This window comes from Ixodes scapularis, unplaced genomic scaffold (genome assembly GCF_016920785.2).
Source record: "Ixodes scapularis isolate PalLabHiFi unplaced genomic scaffold, ASM1692078v2 PGA_scaffold3__209_contigs__length_174095766, whole genome shotgun sequence".
Taxonomy (NCBI): domain Eukaryota; kingdom Metazoa; phylum Arthropoda; class Arachnida; order Ixodida; family Ixodidae; genus Ixodes; species Ixodes scapularis.
The window spans coordinates 143885853-143901970 of NW_024609868.1; the positions used below are offsets into that span (position 1 = coordinate 143885853).

The following is a 16118-nucleotide window of genomic DNA, read 5'->3' on the forward strand; positions in this document are numbered from 1 at the left end:
TTGAAACACCGGGGAAAGAATGTAGACGCAGGGCTTGGGGCTAGAGGCATCCCAGGCAGGCTGAGAAGTCCTCCGGGGGGCGGGGCAGGCAGCAGGGGCAGGGGTAGGTGCGCGCGCGTTTTCTTTTCGCCAGAACTGGACGGAAGTACGCTGGGATTTTATTTCCCATGTATTCTGTCAATAAAGGCAACGTGGGCGTTATTTTGTTTACATGCCACTACCAGAAGCTCGTTACATGGCACGTAAACTGCGTCTCAGTAAGGGCCCGGGGGGGGGGCTCTGCCCAGAACTGGAGATTGAAGCTAACGAAAGCACGCTGGGATTTTATTTCCCATGTATTTTGTCAACAAAGGCAACGTGGGCGTTATTTTGTTTATATGCCACTACCAGAAGCTTGTTACATGGCACGTAAACTGCGTCTTGGTAAGGCTGATGGCCTGGGCCCTGGAGGGGGGGGGGGCTCTGCCTCCCCTTCCCCCCCCCCCCCCCCCCGAATCTCACTAGGGGGGGCACGACCCCCCATGCCCCACTTCCCGAAGTCTATGCCTATGCACGAGATGCATGACGATGTTGAAATGGAGCTTGTGTTGATGTTACGGGTGATGTTCTTGGGTTTACACAGCGGAGATGTCGTGTAATGGCGCCGCAGAAGCAATTACAGTCGGTGATGATCAGTTGGTGAACTGGCTGTCGATTCAGAGGGCAGAGGGTGAAGTATCCGAGAAAAAGACGACTGGAAAACTCGTTAGTGGCTGTTAACGTGGAATGTTTAATCAGCTAGCCCTATCCCTTTATGCCCTGGCTGTCATCTCGTGGACTTGTGCGAGCACCCGCGCACTAGATGGTGTTGCAGTGATGTAGCATACCGCTTGTGCCCGCGACACGGGCTGGCGCGAGTGCACGCCCCGGTTACGATGACGTAGCATTCCCTCCCCCCTTATAGACCGACACGCGGGCTTGACGTCACGGAGCTGCGGCGGCGCTGCGATTGCGCCGGAGCCGGTTGGTGTGGGCAAAAGGGCGCTTGTTTCGCATGCGCACCATAGCATTTCAGCATGCCACGAAGCTGTGTTGCCGTTAATTGCACCGAAATGTACAAGAAAAGTAGCGGAGTGTGTTTCCACAAGTTCCCGGCAGACTCCGAAAGGCATAGGAGGTGGACAATATCCGTGGATCGAAAAGAATGGTCACCTCGTGCGAACGACCGTTTGTGCGGCAAGCACTTTCTTGAAGGCAAGTGTGGCTTCCATTTCGATCTCCGTCCCGAGGCTTGCTTATGTGCAGGGAAACCGTCGTCCGATTGAAACCACCCAGATTTTGTTCCCACGGTGTTCGCGCACACAGCACCGGCCAAGCGCTCGTCGGAGGCTCGCTATGCCCGTGCTACCAAGCAGAAGGGGATTGGTGACAGAACCAATCCCCTTTGCTTCTTGTGTTGTAGGTGTTACCGAAAAACAAGTAACGAAATACGTTACTTGCAAATAAAAGGTACTCGTTACTGAGCTATGTCACCTAAAAATGAAAGGAACGCTTTACCGCTACCAATAAAAAGTAACGCGCGTTACTTCTGCGTTACTTTTTAAATTATGATTTAACACATTTTACGGTTTTGACGATACAGGTATGCATAAGCTCATACATCAAGAAACATTATGTTTATGCAGAAATTGAACATAATTATTCTATCTCTTTTTACAGTTTCACCTAAATACTCACGAGAAAAAACACAAAGAAAAACATGGCTTGACGCCTAAAAACACGGAACAAATTCAAGTGTAATTTCTTTAACTTGGGAAGTAGTAACGTAACTACATTACTTGAAATAGTAACATAAGTATGTTACCCGTTACTGTATCGAAAGAGTAACGAGTAGGCTATGTTACTGAAAAAAATAATGTGTTCCTGGTAGCACCGTTACTTTTAACGTGTTACCGCCAAGACTGCTGAACGGACAAAGCGTTACTGCTTGTCATGCCTTGTGGTCATGAGGGTAGGAGAAATATCATACCTTGACTTCAAGACGCTGTGTGTATTACTTTAATTAATAAATACACTTCCGCAGACCCACAGTCTGCTGATCCCGCCGGCAGTGCGGAAACCGACTCGAAGTAATTGTAGGCCTCGAGATATTTGTATGCTTGCACCGTGTCGGCCGTGAACTGGCTTGGCAAAAAAACTAAAACGATGACGTGAGCCGTCGATTTCGGTGGCAACAACTTCACGTCGGAGGTCCAGCAGGCCTTCTTTACGGGGTCCGGATCCTCGTAGGCAACGCCGTCCACGCACAGTATGTTTCGATGCCGCTGCCGTTCAGGCTCGAATAACGAGCTCAAATGTGACATATGTTGTCAGGAAATACGACTCATAAATAAAGCTAGAAGCGCCCCTACAAGGTAAACAACGAGCGCACGCCACACAACGCAATGGCGAAAACACGGAAAGCCGGGCCACTTTTGCCCACATAGCTACCGCGCATGCGCGGCCTTCCGGCCGTGTTGGTAAACAGAACCGCTCCGCGTGTTGGTCTCTGAGTTCAGTCTGTCCGGTGGTTTCCGCTTGCGTGTCGAACACCTGGGCAAAGCTGGCAATGTGGCCGGCTCAACTGGCCCGAAGTCACCGTGCTCGTAATCAGCCCCGTCACTGGAAGTGGCCCCATCTTTTGATGTCGACTTCAGATTCCGGTGCGCCGGCCCGTGTCGCGGGCCGGCGCGAGTGCATGCGCCGGTTACGATGATGTAGCAGGAAAGATAATACTAAAGAATAATGATTATTATTTTATTTGTATGAGAGTATTACTCTGGGTGGCGTGCGAGGCCGAGCAGAAAGATTAGAACCTGTACGCAAGTGCGCCTGCCAGAGTGCCAGCCAGGATACAAGGTCAAAAACAAACAAACTGAGTTCAATAAGGGTTCAGTTCACTAGTCACGATTGTAAATTCAGACTTTGAGAATAGTTGGCACAATCCCACAGACTTGCCAATCTTGGAGAAAAAGGGAGCGAGCACTGATCGGGGCTGTAAGGAGGTCCTCGATCCCGGTCGGTACACCTAGGTGAAGAGCCGTGATGACAGGTCTGCACTTGAATTAGTTGAGGCTCCTCTGATCTCCTATCTATCCTTGGAATCGATGGAAGGTAGGTGCCCTTCAGTGAGCCGTCAAAGAGTCGGCAGGTCAGGCCTACTTCGTGACTCTCCTCCGATGGGACAAGGGCCGCCATCCGAGGCGCTTCAGCCTGTCGCCACACGCTGTCTAGGCTGTCCACAAGGCTGGACCGGTGTGGGCATTACACTGCGCTGCAGTGCTCAAGGTGCGGAAGTATGAGCGTGGTGTACAGGACGCGAAAGGTGGCGGGACCGCTTACTTTTGATATCCGTGTCGCGAATCCCAGGAGACGCCTGGCCTCAGCGATAGCGTGGCCAATATGTGTGGAGGACATGTCCGGGGTAAATGTCGCACCGAAAGTCGGCATTGAAGTGGCAGACTTAAGGATGTCAGACAGATTATAGTGGGAGCTGCTGGGTTGTGGGTTTGACTGATTAGCGTGGCAGCACACTTTGATGGGTTAAAGCAAGAGAGTTCCAAACACCACCACTGCTGGGCTACAGACAAGTGTGCTTGGAGGCTGGAACAGCTGGCTTTGAGGGATGTCTGTGCAAGAAGATTGGTGTCGTCAGCGTACCAGCCTACTGGATCGTGTGAATGCTGCTCGATTAGGGTAGATCGTTGATGTACAAGGAGAATAAGGACGGAGCCTTGCATTAGCCCCGCAGTAACTGCATAACTCTTGGATCGGGATCCATGGAAGAGGACCTGGTGTTTGCGGCCTGTGAGGAAGCACACCATCCACGTTAGCAGGGGACTGCGGACACCAGCCTCGGCCACTTTCTGCAGGAGTGCGATATGGTCCGGGGTATTGAACGTGGTACTGAAATCAAGCTGAACCAAATTTGTTGAAGTGCCACCATCGAGGTTGTCGCTGATGTAGTTCATGATTGAAGCCAGTGCAGTCTCGCAGGTTCTGAAGCCGTGCTGTGTGGGGGCGAGAAGGTTGTTTTTCTTGCAAAACTCGCACGACTTGTCGTTGATCATGCGCTCGTAGGTTTGGCACAATATTGACGTGATGGACAGGGGGCGATAAATACACGTGGCCTAGGTTGACTTTCCCCCGCCCTTGTGAAAGGGGTCAATGAGAGCTTGCTTTCCTGTGTCTGGGAAGAAGGCGCTTTCCTGAAATGACTGCAGCGTATCCAGCAGCGGTTGCGAAATGCGAGGGTACAGCAGCTTGAGGAAATTGGGAGCGAGGTGATTTGGTCCGGCGGTGTGCGAGGACTTATATGCATTCGGTGGCACTTTGGAAATCGCTGGGAAAGAACTCGATGGTGGACAGTGAGCTGGCTAGGCAGATGGTAGCTGTGTCCAATTCATCAACCAGCTGGTCCATGTCAAAGTCACCCGAGTGGTTACTGTAAACCGACGAGAATCGTGTGGTGAAAAGTCGAGCAATGTCGTAAGGCGATGTTACTGGGTAGTTGCCGGATGTGACAGACGGTTTGTGAGAGGCGGATCGCTGCTGACTAGTGAATCCCCAAAACAATTTTGGGTCATCCTTGACACCCTCAGTGATGAGGTGGGCATGGCAGATATAAGCAACGTGGATGGCAGATTTGAGGTTCATCCAAAGTTGATTTGTTTCTTGGAACTTGACAAGGCATTGCAGACAAGGCATTGCAACTCGGGAGTCATCCATGGGGACCGTTTCCGGTGAGTTGAGCTTGAGGTGCTTCGGATGCAGTCTTTCTGAACGGTAGCAACAAGGTCGCAACAGTGATTGTAGCTTGGGGCACAGTCCGGCCTTGTGGTGGTGGTGACACACTGGAGAACAAGGTGTACCAGACGTAACATTTGAGTGTGGCTTGCATACGTCCCTTGTAAGGCATGATGATAGCATAGGTCAACTCAATTGCTGCGTCATCACTACTGTCAAGGCCAGAAAGGCGAAGTAGGTTTATTTCCACTGGCTCACAAGGGCACCGACTTGCATGGGCTGGCGCGCTCACTAGACTCGGCACTGGCCCACTCCCATTCGTTGTCCGGCTGTTGTTTGAGGCTTTCGGCATCATAAGATAATGTCTGTTGGCTCTGAGCTATGACAAAACAGATTCTTTGCGTGAATAAAAAAAATTGCATTTATACGGCAGTATGAAGCAGGTCGCAGCTATGCTCATTGGCAGATCCCGACATCGGTGGTTGAATTTGTTTCCCTCACAGGCCCTGTGCACCACCTTCTTTCTGTCCCAGAGCCCTCTGGTGCATTTCGGACGTCGGGCAATGACTTCCGTCGCAGCTCCGAGCAATATTTCTCCTGGCACGTTCTCGGTCTCCTACGTGACCGCTCCGGACCAGCAGGTGGCCAAGAAGCTCGCCGAGTGAGTGGCAATGTTAGGATTCTGCCGCTTTTTCCAAGTTTCCACAATGTTTTGCATGCTGCTTGCATGATATAAGATGATAAAGCTTTTCTATCTTGTTCACATTTGTTCTCTAGATGTTATTTGAAACGTGAAATTACATGTTCACCGTCTCTGGTGTGGCCGTGTCGCTAAAACTGCGGTTACACAAATGGGCATGCAGTAGGGTGTATCCATCAGAGGCCGTAGCCGAGTCCGTGGCCACTGAGTGCGACGTAATGGCATTGCCTTTGCAACCTATACAATGAAGAACTGGACAACTGCACAAATGATGTGTTACGTGCAGTGTTCCCCTACCTTAATGCTGCTGATCGAGGGCCTGACAATAATTTTAAGTGCACACTCACACAACAAGACACAGCCAATCTCTGGAGACTGCTTGGTTGGTTGGCTGGTGACAGAGGGTGTTTTCCCTGTCAAAAGGGTGCTCTGTGTGCGTTTTATTGAAACTTCTCCGATTGTGTGCTGTGAAGTACTTAGATGTGCAGATATTGGTTTTGACAACATAAACAACGCGTGAGTCACTTTAAAGGGGCCCTGCAAGCACTTTTTTACTGGTTTTTAATTTGCACCGAACCTGAGCGCACTGAACGTAGTAACTTAATGAAACTTCTTTTCTAGAATTTTGCTTTATATTAAAAGTTCTAGGCAAATTAAAATTACAAAACCAAGGAAAAAATAACCTCCTTCATGACGTCCTTGGTTGCATGAGCGGCCGTGAACTAAGGGAGGGGTAGTGAGCTCAGCAAGCTCTCATGGCTGCCGCATTCCAAGTCGACGGTGCGAGAGGGCGCCACTAAAGCATGTTCTGGATAGGCTGTATACAGTGGGCAGCCAGAGCGGCTCTCATTGCATTTGCTGCTCGATTAAACACTACTTTGGCCTGACACTTCATTGGCCACAAACGACAGCAAACACTGGGTAAATATCAGTTCAGAATGGGAGCCACTTAGCGCTGCCATACCGCAAACGGCCAAACTGCAAGACAAAGCTGCTCGCCGAAGGCCTTCGGAACGCCCGAAGCCAGTCGGATACTCCAGTCCGTAAACGACCGCAGCACCGCCGCGTATATCCGGGACCTTTCAGTGTCGGTGCCTGATCCCACTACTCCTTTCTAGTATGCGCCGCCTTTTCTACCGCTTGGTGGCAGGTATGTCAACTGGTCATTTCTTGTTTCCGGACTTAACTTATAAACTGCATTTGTTCTTTTCTGATCTAAAATACTGAACAAGAACTACTTTTATAAATAATTGAAATGGTTCGCGCCACTTATATTTTGTATTTCGACTAAAAAGAAGCTTTTAGCTGCTCTGACTAGTAATAAGCCCAGGACCAAAGACGTCACATATCGCGCGCTTTCGGTACCGCGGGTCGCTCCCGTTGGTGGAGGAGGTTTCCGCGTCGTCCAGTTAAAATATGATGCACTGGTATGTAGTTACTCTCTCCGTGCCCGCTGGCTTGCCCGAACCCCAAGGGACGTGGAAACCGCAAAAAAGGTAGACGCTTAAATATGATTGCAGGGCCCCTTTAAAGCTTACATACTTCGGAATCTTCTTGCAGCTACACAGCAGGCTAAGTGGCGAAAGGAGTCAGTGATTTGCGGTCTGCCCCTAGTTATTGGTAGATAAATGAGGCTAGGCAATTGCTGTTGGTGACAGGCTCGACCCAGCGGCAAATGCTTCTCATTAACCTGACGGATGCTCGTTGCAGGGACGGTGCCACATAATTGAGCTTTCAGTTGCACATCAAAAGATCCCAGGTGGTTGAATTGAATCCTCGGTCCTCCGCTGGGGTGTGCCAGATGCCCTTTGTTAGTTTGGCACGTAAGACCCCCAAGTTTGACTTTTGGAAATGCCCCTCAAAGGAATTCATATCACTCCTCCAGCCAGTCACTTCCATTCGAGCCGTCACGTCATGGCTTGCATGAAAGTGACTGACAAGCTATTTTTTTTTTAATACGGCAGCAAGCGTGGTTGGTGACTTCGGGGATGCCAGGTTCTTGCAGTGATTTTCCAGCTCTTTGCCTATCCGGGTTTATGTTGCAAAGTCATGCCTGTATAGACTTTTGTCCGTGCTAGTTTCTCTCGGACGACGTGAGAATCCAGCAGTTGTGTCGCCGCCGAAATATGCGGCGTGCCCACTTAGTTAAGCCAATAGGCCTGGAAACTGCCATGGCTACAGTCGACACGCTTCTTCAGTGCCATTGGCTACCTTTTGTAGGTGCACTGCTTGCTCCTGACTCAAGAAATTATTCCAATAGGAGCGTTTCTTCACAACTTTTTTCGTTGGTCAACATGAAAACGCCTTGGTCGCCGCGGTACGCTGCGTGAGGTGATCGGGTGATGCCACTGCCGTGCTGCCTCACCGGACTCCGTCTGCTTCTCCGCTTCTTTTAATAAAAAGGATACCCCGAAAGAACGACTTCGATGCAGTATTTATTCGTCTCTTTAATGCAGTGCCCTTGCCAAGTCTCGTCGTTGCACTGTTGCACGTGAAGGTGTCCCTTGTCGAAGTTGCAACCTTGTCCCTCCTTCACCCTTGACTACGAGAGGGGCAAAATCTTCCGGTCTCCTTCTCGATAGCTGCGCTTTTACTCGCGACGACGTCGTCCTGCTCGATCAGCTGCGAGCTTCGCCCCTTCTGCTCGCAGCTGAAACCGATGCTAAGGTGGGCTGGAGGGGGGGGTGCGCTCATTGACCGGTTTGTCACAGTAGGCCGGAAGTGATGATATGGGTGTTTTTTTGCTTGTCTGCATTGTGGCAGAAATGCTTCTTGTGCACGATCCGCACAATGGCGCTGATGCTTCCAATCAAGTTACACATGGTACGAGGTGCCCTGCTCTAGCCAGTTAAGGAATTTAGTATCAGAAAGAAAAGACGAGGTTAATGTTCTTTTGATATCAGCCTTTATTAAGGTGACCTCCAGATCTGTTTAGTCCTCCCCACTTGCTCATAATCTCGAAGCTTTCATAGGCTTGTATACTTTGTCGCACGAATATAAAAGCCATCTTAATCCTGTTGCATTAGGCTCATCGCATTAGGACAGGCTCCGGCTCATCGTCAATGGACTGACGAACCCTCGTGCAGCTACGGCTGCACATTTTCACCTAGCCTACTTTAAATTTTGCACATTGAGACAAATAATCTGCGGCTTCGGGACAAGTGTGGCACTGGGATTGAATCTGACCCAATTGTCATAGATCCGCTCAGCCAATCATCTACTGCAGCTGTGCCCCTAATTGTTTTTACACGGAACAGGCATCATATGCAATCCTGTGATCACAGGAGCATGAGTATATTTTAGACCCCTAGTTAGCAGTCCCGGACGTCCCTATAACTTACCTTTCCACAGCGTTGAACCATGCCGCTGAATCTCGGAGGTGGATCGACCTCTCGCTATATTTAAACGTTAACAAAGCTCAATTTGTTTTCCTTCACTAAATATGGAAGTGGAAAACGAAGACAATTACAAAAGGCTCTGTAGGAGTATGTTTATGAAAAGAATTACAACATATTTGTGCCGATGGAGGACATCTGAACAAGTAAAATTCTCTTCAACATCACCGCTCTGCACTGGGGTGAGAGCCCGGCCACATAACCTTACGGATAGATTTCTTCTCTACACCAAAAGAAAAAGTCCTTCTCCAAACCTGGAGTACCAATATCTTCAGATAAAGATTTGATGGCAGGTATTTTGCGAGCTTTATTTTGAAAGCCTTTTTGGTTGGAAGGTGCCATCATGTCCATGTTATAAGCCAAGACACCGCAATATTCTACGAAGGTAGTATGTGCTGTCACGAGAAGGACAGCTCCATGTAATGGGTTGTTCCGCAGTCGAACCTCAGTTTTCATATTTATTGTCCGCCGAATATGGTTCTCATGACGGCCCGAGTTCATATTCTTTGCGAAAAACCGTTGCAGAAAATGAGTTTCTAAAGTGAAATGCGTGAAAAAATGGCCCGCTTCAGCATGGAACTCTTTACTGCTGATCGCTACAGTACCCAGTGGATCCTAGCACACGTGGCGACGCGGCGAAAAGCGCGCGGATCTTGGCATGAATTTGGATCACATCCAATGACTGCGCCATCTAGCTACCTCTCTTTCGGATCACTGGATTGAATCGATACAGGCATTGAGTGCACTTTCCCCTTTGGCCACCCTACCGATGCTGCCGACATGCCTGTCTCGCAGAGCGAATGACACACTATGTTCTCGAAAGTAGAGCGGGTACATTACGCTTGGTGGGTGCAGCATCTGCTGGGTCCTTAACCTGTCACTAATTAAAGGCAGCAGCAATCCATATAGTACCTGCCCCCCACATCGTTCTAAGGTTGGCTCTGTCTCGTCATGTCGCACGGGGCACATGCAGGAAGACCGAGAACCAGTGACCGGTGAAGTTACTTTCAAAACAGATTGCTTTAGTTATGGCCTGAGGCACGGTGTAGGAAGGCTCTTTAGGTGTGGAGACTCCTCTCTTCGCCCCGTCGGAACGGCGAACACATCACGTCCCCTCCTTTTTTATGTTTTCTCCGCCTGCCCCTAGAGGGCGCCAAAACGTTCAGGCCGTCCGGTCGCCGGCCCTCCGTCGGAACGTGGGCTAAGTCACCCATTGCTTACGCCGCCTCTAATTGTTTCCAAATGTTTTTTTTTTTTTTGCAATGGTGAATAGAGCATAAAAGAAATGTAAAAACCAAAGATCCGAATTCGGAAATAGCCAAACATTTGAATGAATGCGCCGACTGCTCTCCAGCCTGGGGAAACGTAAATATTTTAGAAAGGGAAAACAACGACATGAAAATATTAGTAAAAGAGACAATCAAGATAAAAACATCTGCCGAAGGCATCAGTCACATGCTCGGTCGTTGTTCTCTCCGAATCGAAGGCGCCTTGTAGGGGATTGTCTTGCAAACAGTAGACACAGACACAACTGACTGCCCATCTGTTCAGGGTCGGATTCTGTCTGGCGTTCTGGTGGAATGCAGACACCTCCGTGGAAGGCAGACGTTTCTCCGGTTTCGGTCGAACGTGCAAAAGGGTTCGGATCGTATGGGAATGCGGCAGTACTGCAGAGGAAAAAACCGAGATGCATAGAAACAGCCTCGAGAAAAGAAGAAGAAGTCCCGACTGTGCGCCTCGTAATGTAGAAAAGAACTCCAAAAGCAGCTATAGAGTGTGTCATACATTAAACAATGTTTTAACAGCGTTTTTTACAGCATTATTTTACAGCGATCTTTTTAATTACTTATTGAAGTTTGTGATGATATTATTATTATACTTATATCAGAAGTGCCATTTATAAAACCGGTTTGCTTTCCTTGACGAGTGTGGTTATTATAAACTTTTGCTGCAATCTGCTACATGCAAATCTAAGTGTACTAACAAAGTGAACCTTTCGAAGAATGCTGCTTTCATTAACCTCTGCGTGCAAAATGTGTAACTTCGTGCCGATTTGGCCAGCAATTTAATTTAGCAGGACTCAAAGGCTGCCTTAAAATGTAAAAGAATAATTACGTTAGCTGCCCCAGATGTTGAAAAAAAATGTTTTCTAATAGTTTAGTCGAATCAACTGGAATTTGCGAACGCAATATATATATATATATATATATATATATATATATATATATTTAGAAAAGTCATGTGAACGGTGCTTAAAACAATTCAGTTCCATATTATCCGTTAACAAGGTTTGTGTTAATCATTCTTTATTTTTGTGCATTTTTGTTTCTTTCGGTCGCACTCAAGTTATCGTTTACCTGCGGTACAATCAGAGTTTATTCATTTTACAAACGCTTACCGACGCTACTGAGAAAACAAACGACGAAATGTAAGCTAGGCTAGAAATTATCTACAGGAGAGGGATATTTCTTTTTCACTCGTAGACTGTCGCGTCGGCTGGTATTAGGGAGTTACTCTTGTGTGCCCGTCTGCCATTTTTCAGGTTATGAAAACTTCATTGTGCTGAGAGAGATGATAGTTGAATGGCCCCACCTACATACCACATCGTACGCGAACCCGTAGCTACCGGAAAGCAAGCTGCACGCCGTGCAGGCAGCTAGCACAGGTGGCCCGGTGCGCTACCGGATGGCCTGAAACTTACGGCGCCATCTGGGGGTGGCTCCGTGAAGCCAAGCGCGCGGGGTGTCATTATTTGGTCGCGGCGGAGAGCGGAGTCTCGACACCTAAAGAGCCTTCCTGCACCGTGGCCTGAGGTCATGTTTATTTGTATTAGAAATCAATTTTTTTTTTAATTTAGGGATTTTAAGTTTACCCATTACCTTAGGAATGTATCTTAGATCTTGGTAATCTTATGCAGTAAATGCCAACTGGCTGTTACCTCACACAAGATACTCAGGTGTGGGAAATTTTATCCAAGACAGATGTGCTCTCTCCTATATCGTCTAGTCCCGAGATAAGAGCGTTTCGGCACAATCTTGTAACAGCTAGAGAAGTCCTCCTGGAATGGGGGAGGCAAAGCAGTGAAAGAAATGGTTATCAAGGTGGAAACTGACCGTCAACCTTTCTGTCATTGCAGGGCATTGGTGCAGAAGAAGCTGGCGGCATGTGTTAACATCATCCCCAATGTTGTTTCTGTGTGAGTGAGCGCAGAGAGGTGTCACGTTTGCATTCACTGTCCTGCACTCATACGCTTGCATTTTGTCTCATCTTTTAGCTACGAGTGGAAGAATGAAATCCAGACAGACTCTGAAGTCCTCATGGTAAATGTGGGTAGCAGTGGATGCCCATTTTTTTCGTGCTGCTTGGAGAGATGCTCTTGTTTGAATGGAAGGGCACTGCGATGAATTGTACTTGCACTGCTCCTTCACCGGCTGCTTGGGGCATAAAATAAATAAATAACATTGATCAGAATAGAGTGCATGTTAATCGTCCTGTGGTTTCTTTGTGCAGGTGATCAAGTCTCGGACGTTGCGCCTCGACGAGATGACAACCTTTGTACGGTGAGCTTTCAGTGGTAGTATGCTTGCAGAATACTACCGATAATTACTCCTCGCTATCACAAAATGATCAAACCATTGTGCCATAGGTTGTGCTTCACATTCAAGAAACATAGATAAATTTCAGCCTCACAACAATTGCTTTAATAAAAATCCAATTTTTTTTTGTTTTCTTCATCACAGCATATTGGATTGAAATAACCTACATCCTAATATAACTCGTTATGACTCACTCCAGAGTTTTCCAACACCAATTTTCTTCCTTGTAGCAAAACGATTTAGAATCCACTGTGTATTAATTTGTAATGTTTTCTGCCATATTCAGTTATCTGTACCTCTCTCCTCCTACCACTAAGCTCGCGGTAGTAGCAATATCTAAAATCAAGACATGTAGCAAGGTACAATTGGTGCTGCCCTTTCTCTGTGCAGTAATTTGGAGTACGATTTGATTTCGGAATATTGTAACACGTCAGTATTTTTATGACCAGAATAAGTTGAGCTAGTTAGGGTCGGAGCAGCTGAACATAAAAAGGGAGGATACTAAAGGAAAGGACATATAGTGCCACTGGACTATCAGCTATTTTTTATCAAAAACATTTTCATCCTTATATTAGTTTTTTCTCTTTCTCTTGTTTTCTGCTTGATGAATCTATGGCATCTAGTATTCTTATTACTTCCTCCTCTTATTTCTAATCAACAAGAGGATTGGTTCTCTGCAGGAACATTCTTTTCTCGTTGTGCAAGGTAGCTGAAGGGGAGATAACATATTAGTCCTCGATTTCTCCTATGGCAAGGGCCTCCGACATCTCATGTGCAAGCTTGTTTCTGTGGTGTCCTAGGATGCTAACTTTCCTGAAAGAGGCCTCGCACTTGCATTCCCGACAATGAGCGGCTAGGTGCCCTGCTCCCGTCAGGTTCTTTTAGGTTAGCTGGGTGTTCCAGCATTCTATCGTTGATGCAGCGTCCTATTTATCCTACTTAGCAATGCCCACATGTCAGCGGAATGTTGTAAATCACCTTTTTCCCATGGGGTATACTTTGTCCTGTGATTGGTGGAACAAAGATTTTCTCAGTTAGTTTGTGCCTCGTTCCCCTTGCAACACATTGAATATGCCTTATTCGGTGCCGAGCACGCAACTTGCGCTTCTTGCCAGCTCACAATACTTTTTAATCTATGGGTGATCCCATGAATATATGAAACCACTGAAAAAGGTTTGCGTGCCTTTTTATTTTGCGCGGTGTGATCATTACGGTCATGTGCATTCTTGATGTACAGTCGAACCCGGATATATTGAATTCAAAGGTGATTGTAAAATAGTTCGATATATCAATAATTTGATAAACAAAAGCATGTTAAATTAAGCTTGAGTTGAAATTTCCTTGCATCTCTGCTAATACTGAAGGTTGCGACAAACGAGAGCTTACCAAATAGAGCATCCAAGAGCCGCTAAATGCAGTAGAGCGCAGTTGTCGGAGACTGCAAAAACTGCAAACACCGCTGAGCTTGCGTGCATTCCTGACCGGGACCTCCACACAGCACGAGCAACAAAACACAAAAATAAGAAAAAAAGAAAGAAAAACGAAAAAGCGAGCAGCATAAAAAAAAATCAATTGATTCTAGAAAAATGTTAAGCAACAAAAATAAAAGCTCACTAAATTCAGGCAAAAAAAAAAAAAGGGCAAAGGAATAACTGCAAAAGAGAAAGGTAAACAAAGATGAGGCGTTCAGAGTGCGATTGCATAACCCTTGTTGTCAACACACTCAACTTGCGGGGAGACTTTTTTTTTTTTTTTTTTGCTTAGTTTATTTTGGGGCTTGGGAGTCGTGCAGCACCAGCAGTGTTTGGGGAAAGGTCGTAAGCTGCCATTCCGACAGGAGGCACACCCTGCTCTCCCTATTCACGTGCGCGTGCCCTTCCCCTTGCTTTGCCACCCTCAACTTTTTTTTTTTCACGGTTCATTGTCTCTCTTTTCCCAGAACTGCTCTTTTGTGGCATATCTTCCCGCGTGTAGGCTGGCTTGGCGGTCCCCGAGTGTGATATAACTGGGCTCGATTGTAGTGCAAGATTTTTTTTGCATATGAAGACCACTTAGGTTTGTGGGTATCCAGCTTCATGAAGTCCAGAAATTTCTTTCTTGAAGCTGTGTCTGACTTGCCCAACTTTTTTAGGCTCGCTGAAATTGCTGTGGTAGCTACCCTCCATTTGACATTTTTTGAATGCTCAGACTTGAAAGGGAGGAAACCTTCCCCCAATTAGGGTTGGAATCTCCAATATACATTCACTACTCCAATCTCTAAGGCTAAATCAAAGAACCTAATTTTTTGACGGTAAGCTCATAGGTTAAGGTGAGCCCCATGTACCTTTGTTGAAAGCATCTCAAGGTGGCATGAAGGCACCCGTCGGTTTGTTAATCAACTTCCATAGAAGAAAAAATCAGGAAATCATCTACATACCAAAAAATTACCCCAATTCTTGGGTCTTTCATGATGTTTTGAATAGCTATTCCAGGGGCGGTGAGAAACACCTCACTGAGATACGGAGCCGCTTGGGAGCCTATGCATACACTTTTCTTCTGCATGTAGTGGTGATATTGGTGGGACACTATCGTTGCTGACGGGTAGAAGCGTAAAAGCTCATGCCCGCCGCATTTTGGAATGCTACGCCTTGTTCCTTAATGTATCGGAGAGGAACACTTGGCAAGCATTTGTATCGAAGTTTTTAGCGAAACAAATTTCTCAAGTTTAGATACCAGGCCCCTTCTGGATATCTCAGAAAAGGAAGACTTATGATTTCTGGATTTTCTATTAATGCCCAGGACATGTATTACTCCATTTTGCACACAACCCTCTTACAAGTTCTCCAATCCACCATAGAGGAACAAGGCCTCGTATCGTTCCAGAAAGTGGCGGCCATGAACTTTGGAACCTTCCTGGAGTTTTTACGCTTCTGCCTCTTCGCAACGATAGCATCTCACCTAGATCACCACTATCTGTAGAAGAGCGGTGTATGCATTGGCTCCCAAGTGGCTCCATATCTCAGTGAGGTGTTTCTCCCCTTCTGTGGAATACCTATCCAAAAAATCATGAAAGACCAAAGAATTTAGGAGTAATTCTTAGGTATGTAGACGATGTTCTGATTTTTTGTTCTACGGAAGTGATGAACAAACCGATGTGTGCCTCGATGCCATCCTGAGATGCTTCCAACAAAGGTGCATGGGGCTCAACTTCACCTATGAGCTTCCCATCAAAAATTCTCTTAGGTTCCTTGATCTGGCTTTAGAAATTGGAGTTCCAAGTATTCAATCGGGTAAAAATTTCCTCCCTTTCAGTCTGAGCAATCACACATTGTCAAATCAGAAGTAGCTACCACAGCAATTTTAGCCAGCCTAAAAAAGTTATGCAAGTCAGATGCACTCAGCAATCCTTACTGGCCTCTATTTGCAGAAAGATCTGCCACTACCTCAAGAATGCATGCGACCATAATGACCACATCACACAAAATAAAAAGGCATGCTGACCTTTTTTAGTGGTTTCATATAAGTATTGGGACAACCCATAAAATAAAAAAGATTGCGAGCTGGCAAGACGTGCAAGTTGTGTGCTCAGCGCTGAATAAGGCATTTTCAATGTGCCACAAAGTGAACCAGGGGCGACGTAACTGAGAAAATCTTTGTTCCATCAATCACAGGACAAATTATTCC

At 46.9% G+C, this 16118-nt stretch overlaps 1 protein-coding gene across 3 annotated transcripts in view; it reads left to right on the forward strand.

The window, feature by feature from the left end:
• LOC8051722 (protein CutA homolog) overlaps positions 1–16118 on the forward strand; it is a 30048-nt gene that overhangs the window by 446 nt on the left and 13484 nt on the right. Inside the window, exons 2-5 of one of the 3 annotated variants that reach the window (XM_029985477.2) lie at positions 5268–5425; positions 11996–12055; positions 12134–12185; positions 12370–12419. In XM_029985477.2, the coding sequence (XP_029841337.2) occupies positions 5268–5425; positions 11996–12055; positions 12134–12185; positions 12370–12419 (320 nt within the window). The remainder of the gene's footprint in view (positions 1–5267; positions 5426–11995; positions 12056–12133; positions 12186–12369; positions 12420–16118) is intronic. The other 2 variants (XM_040222336.1, XM_029985478.2) reach the window with 2 other exon arrangements.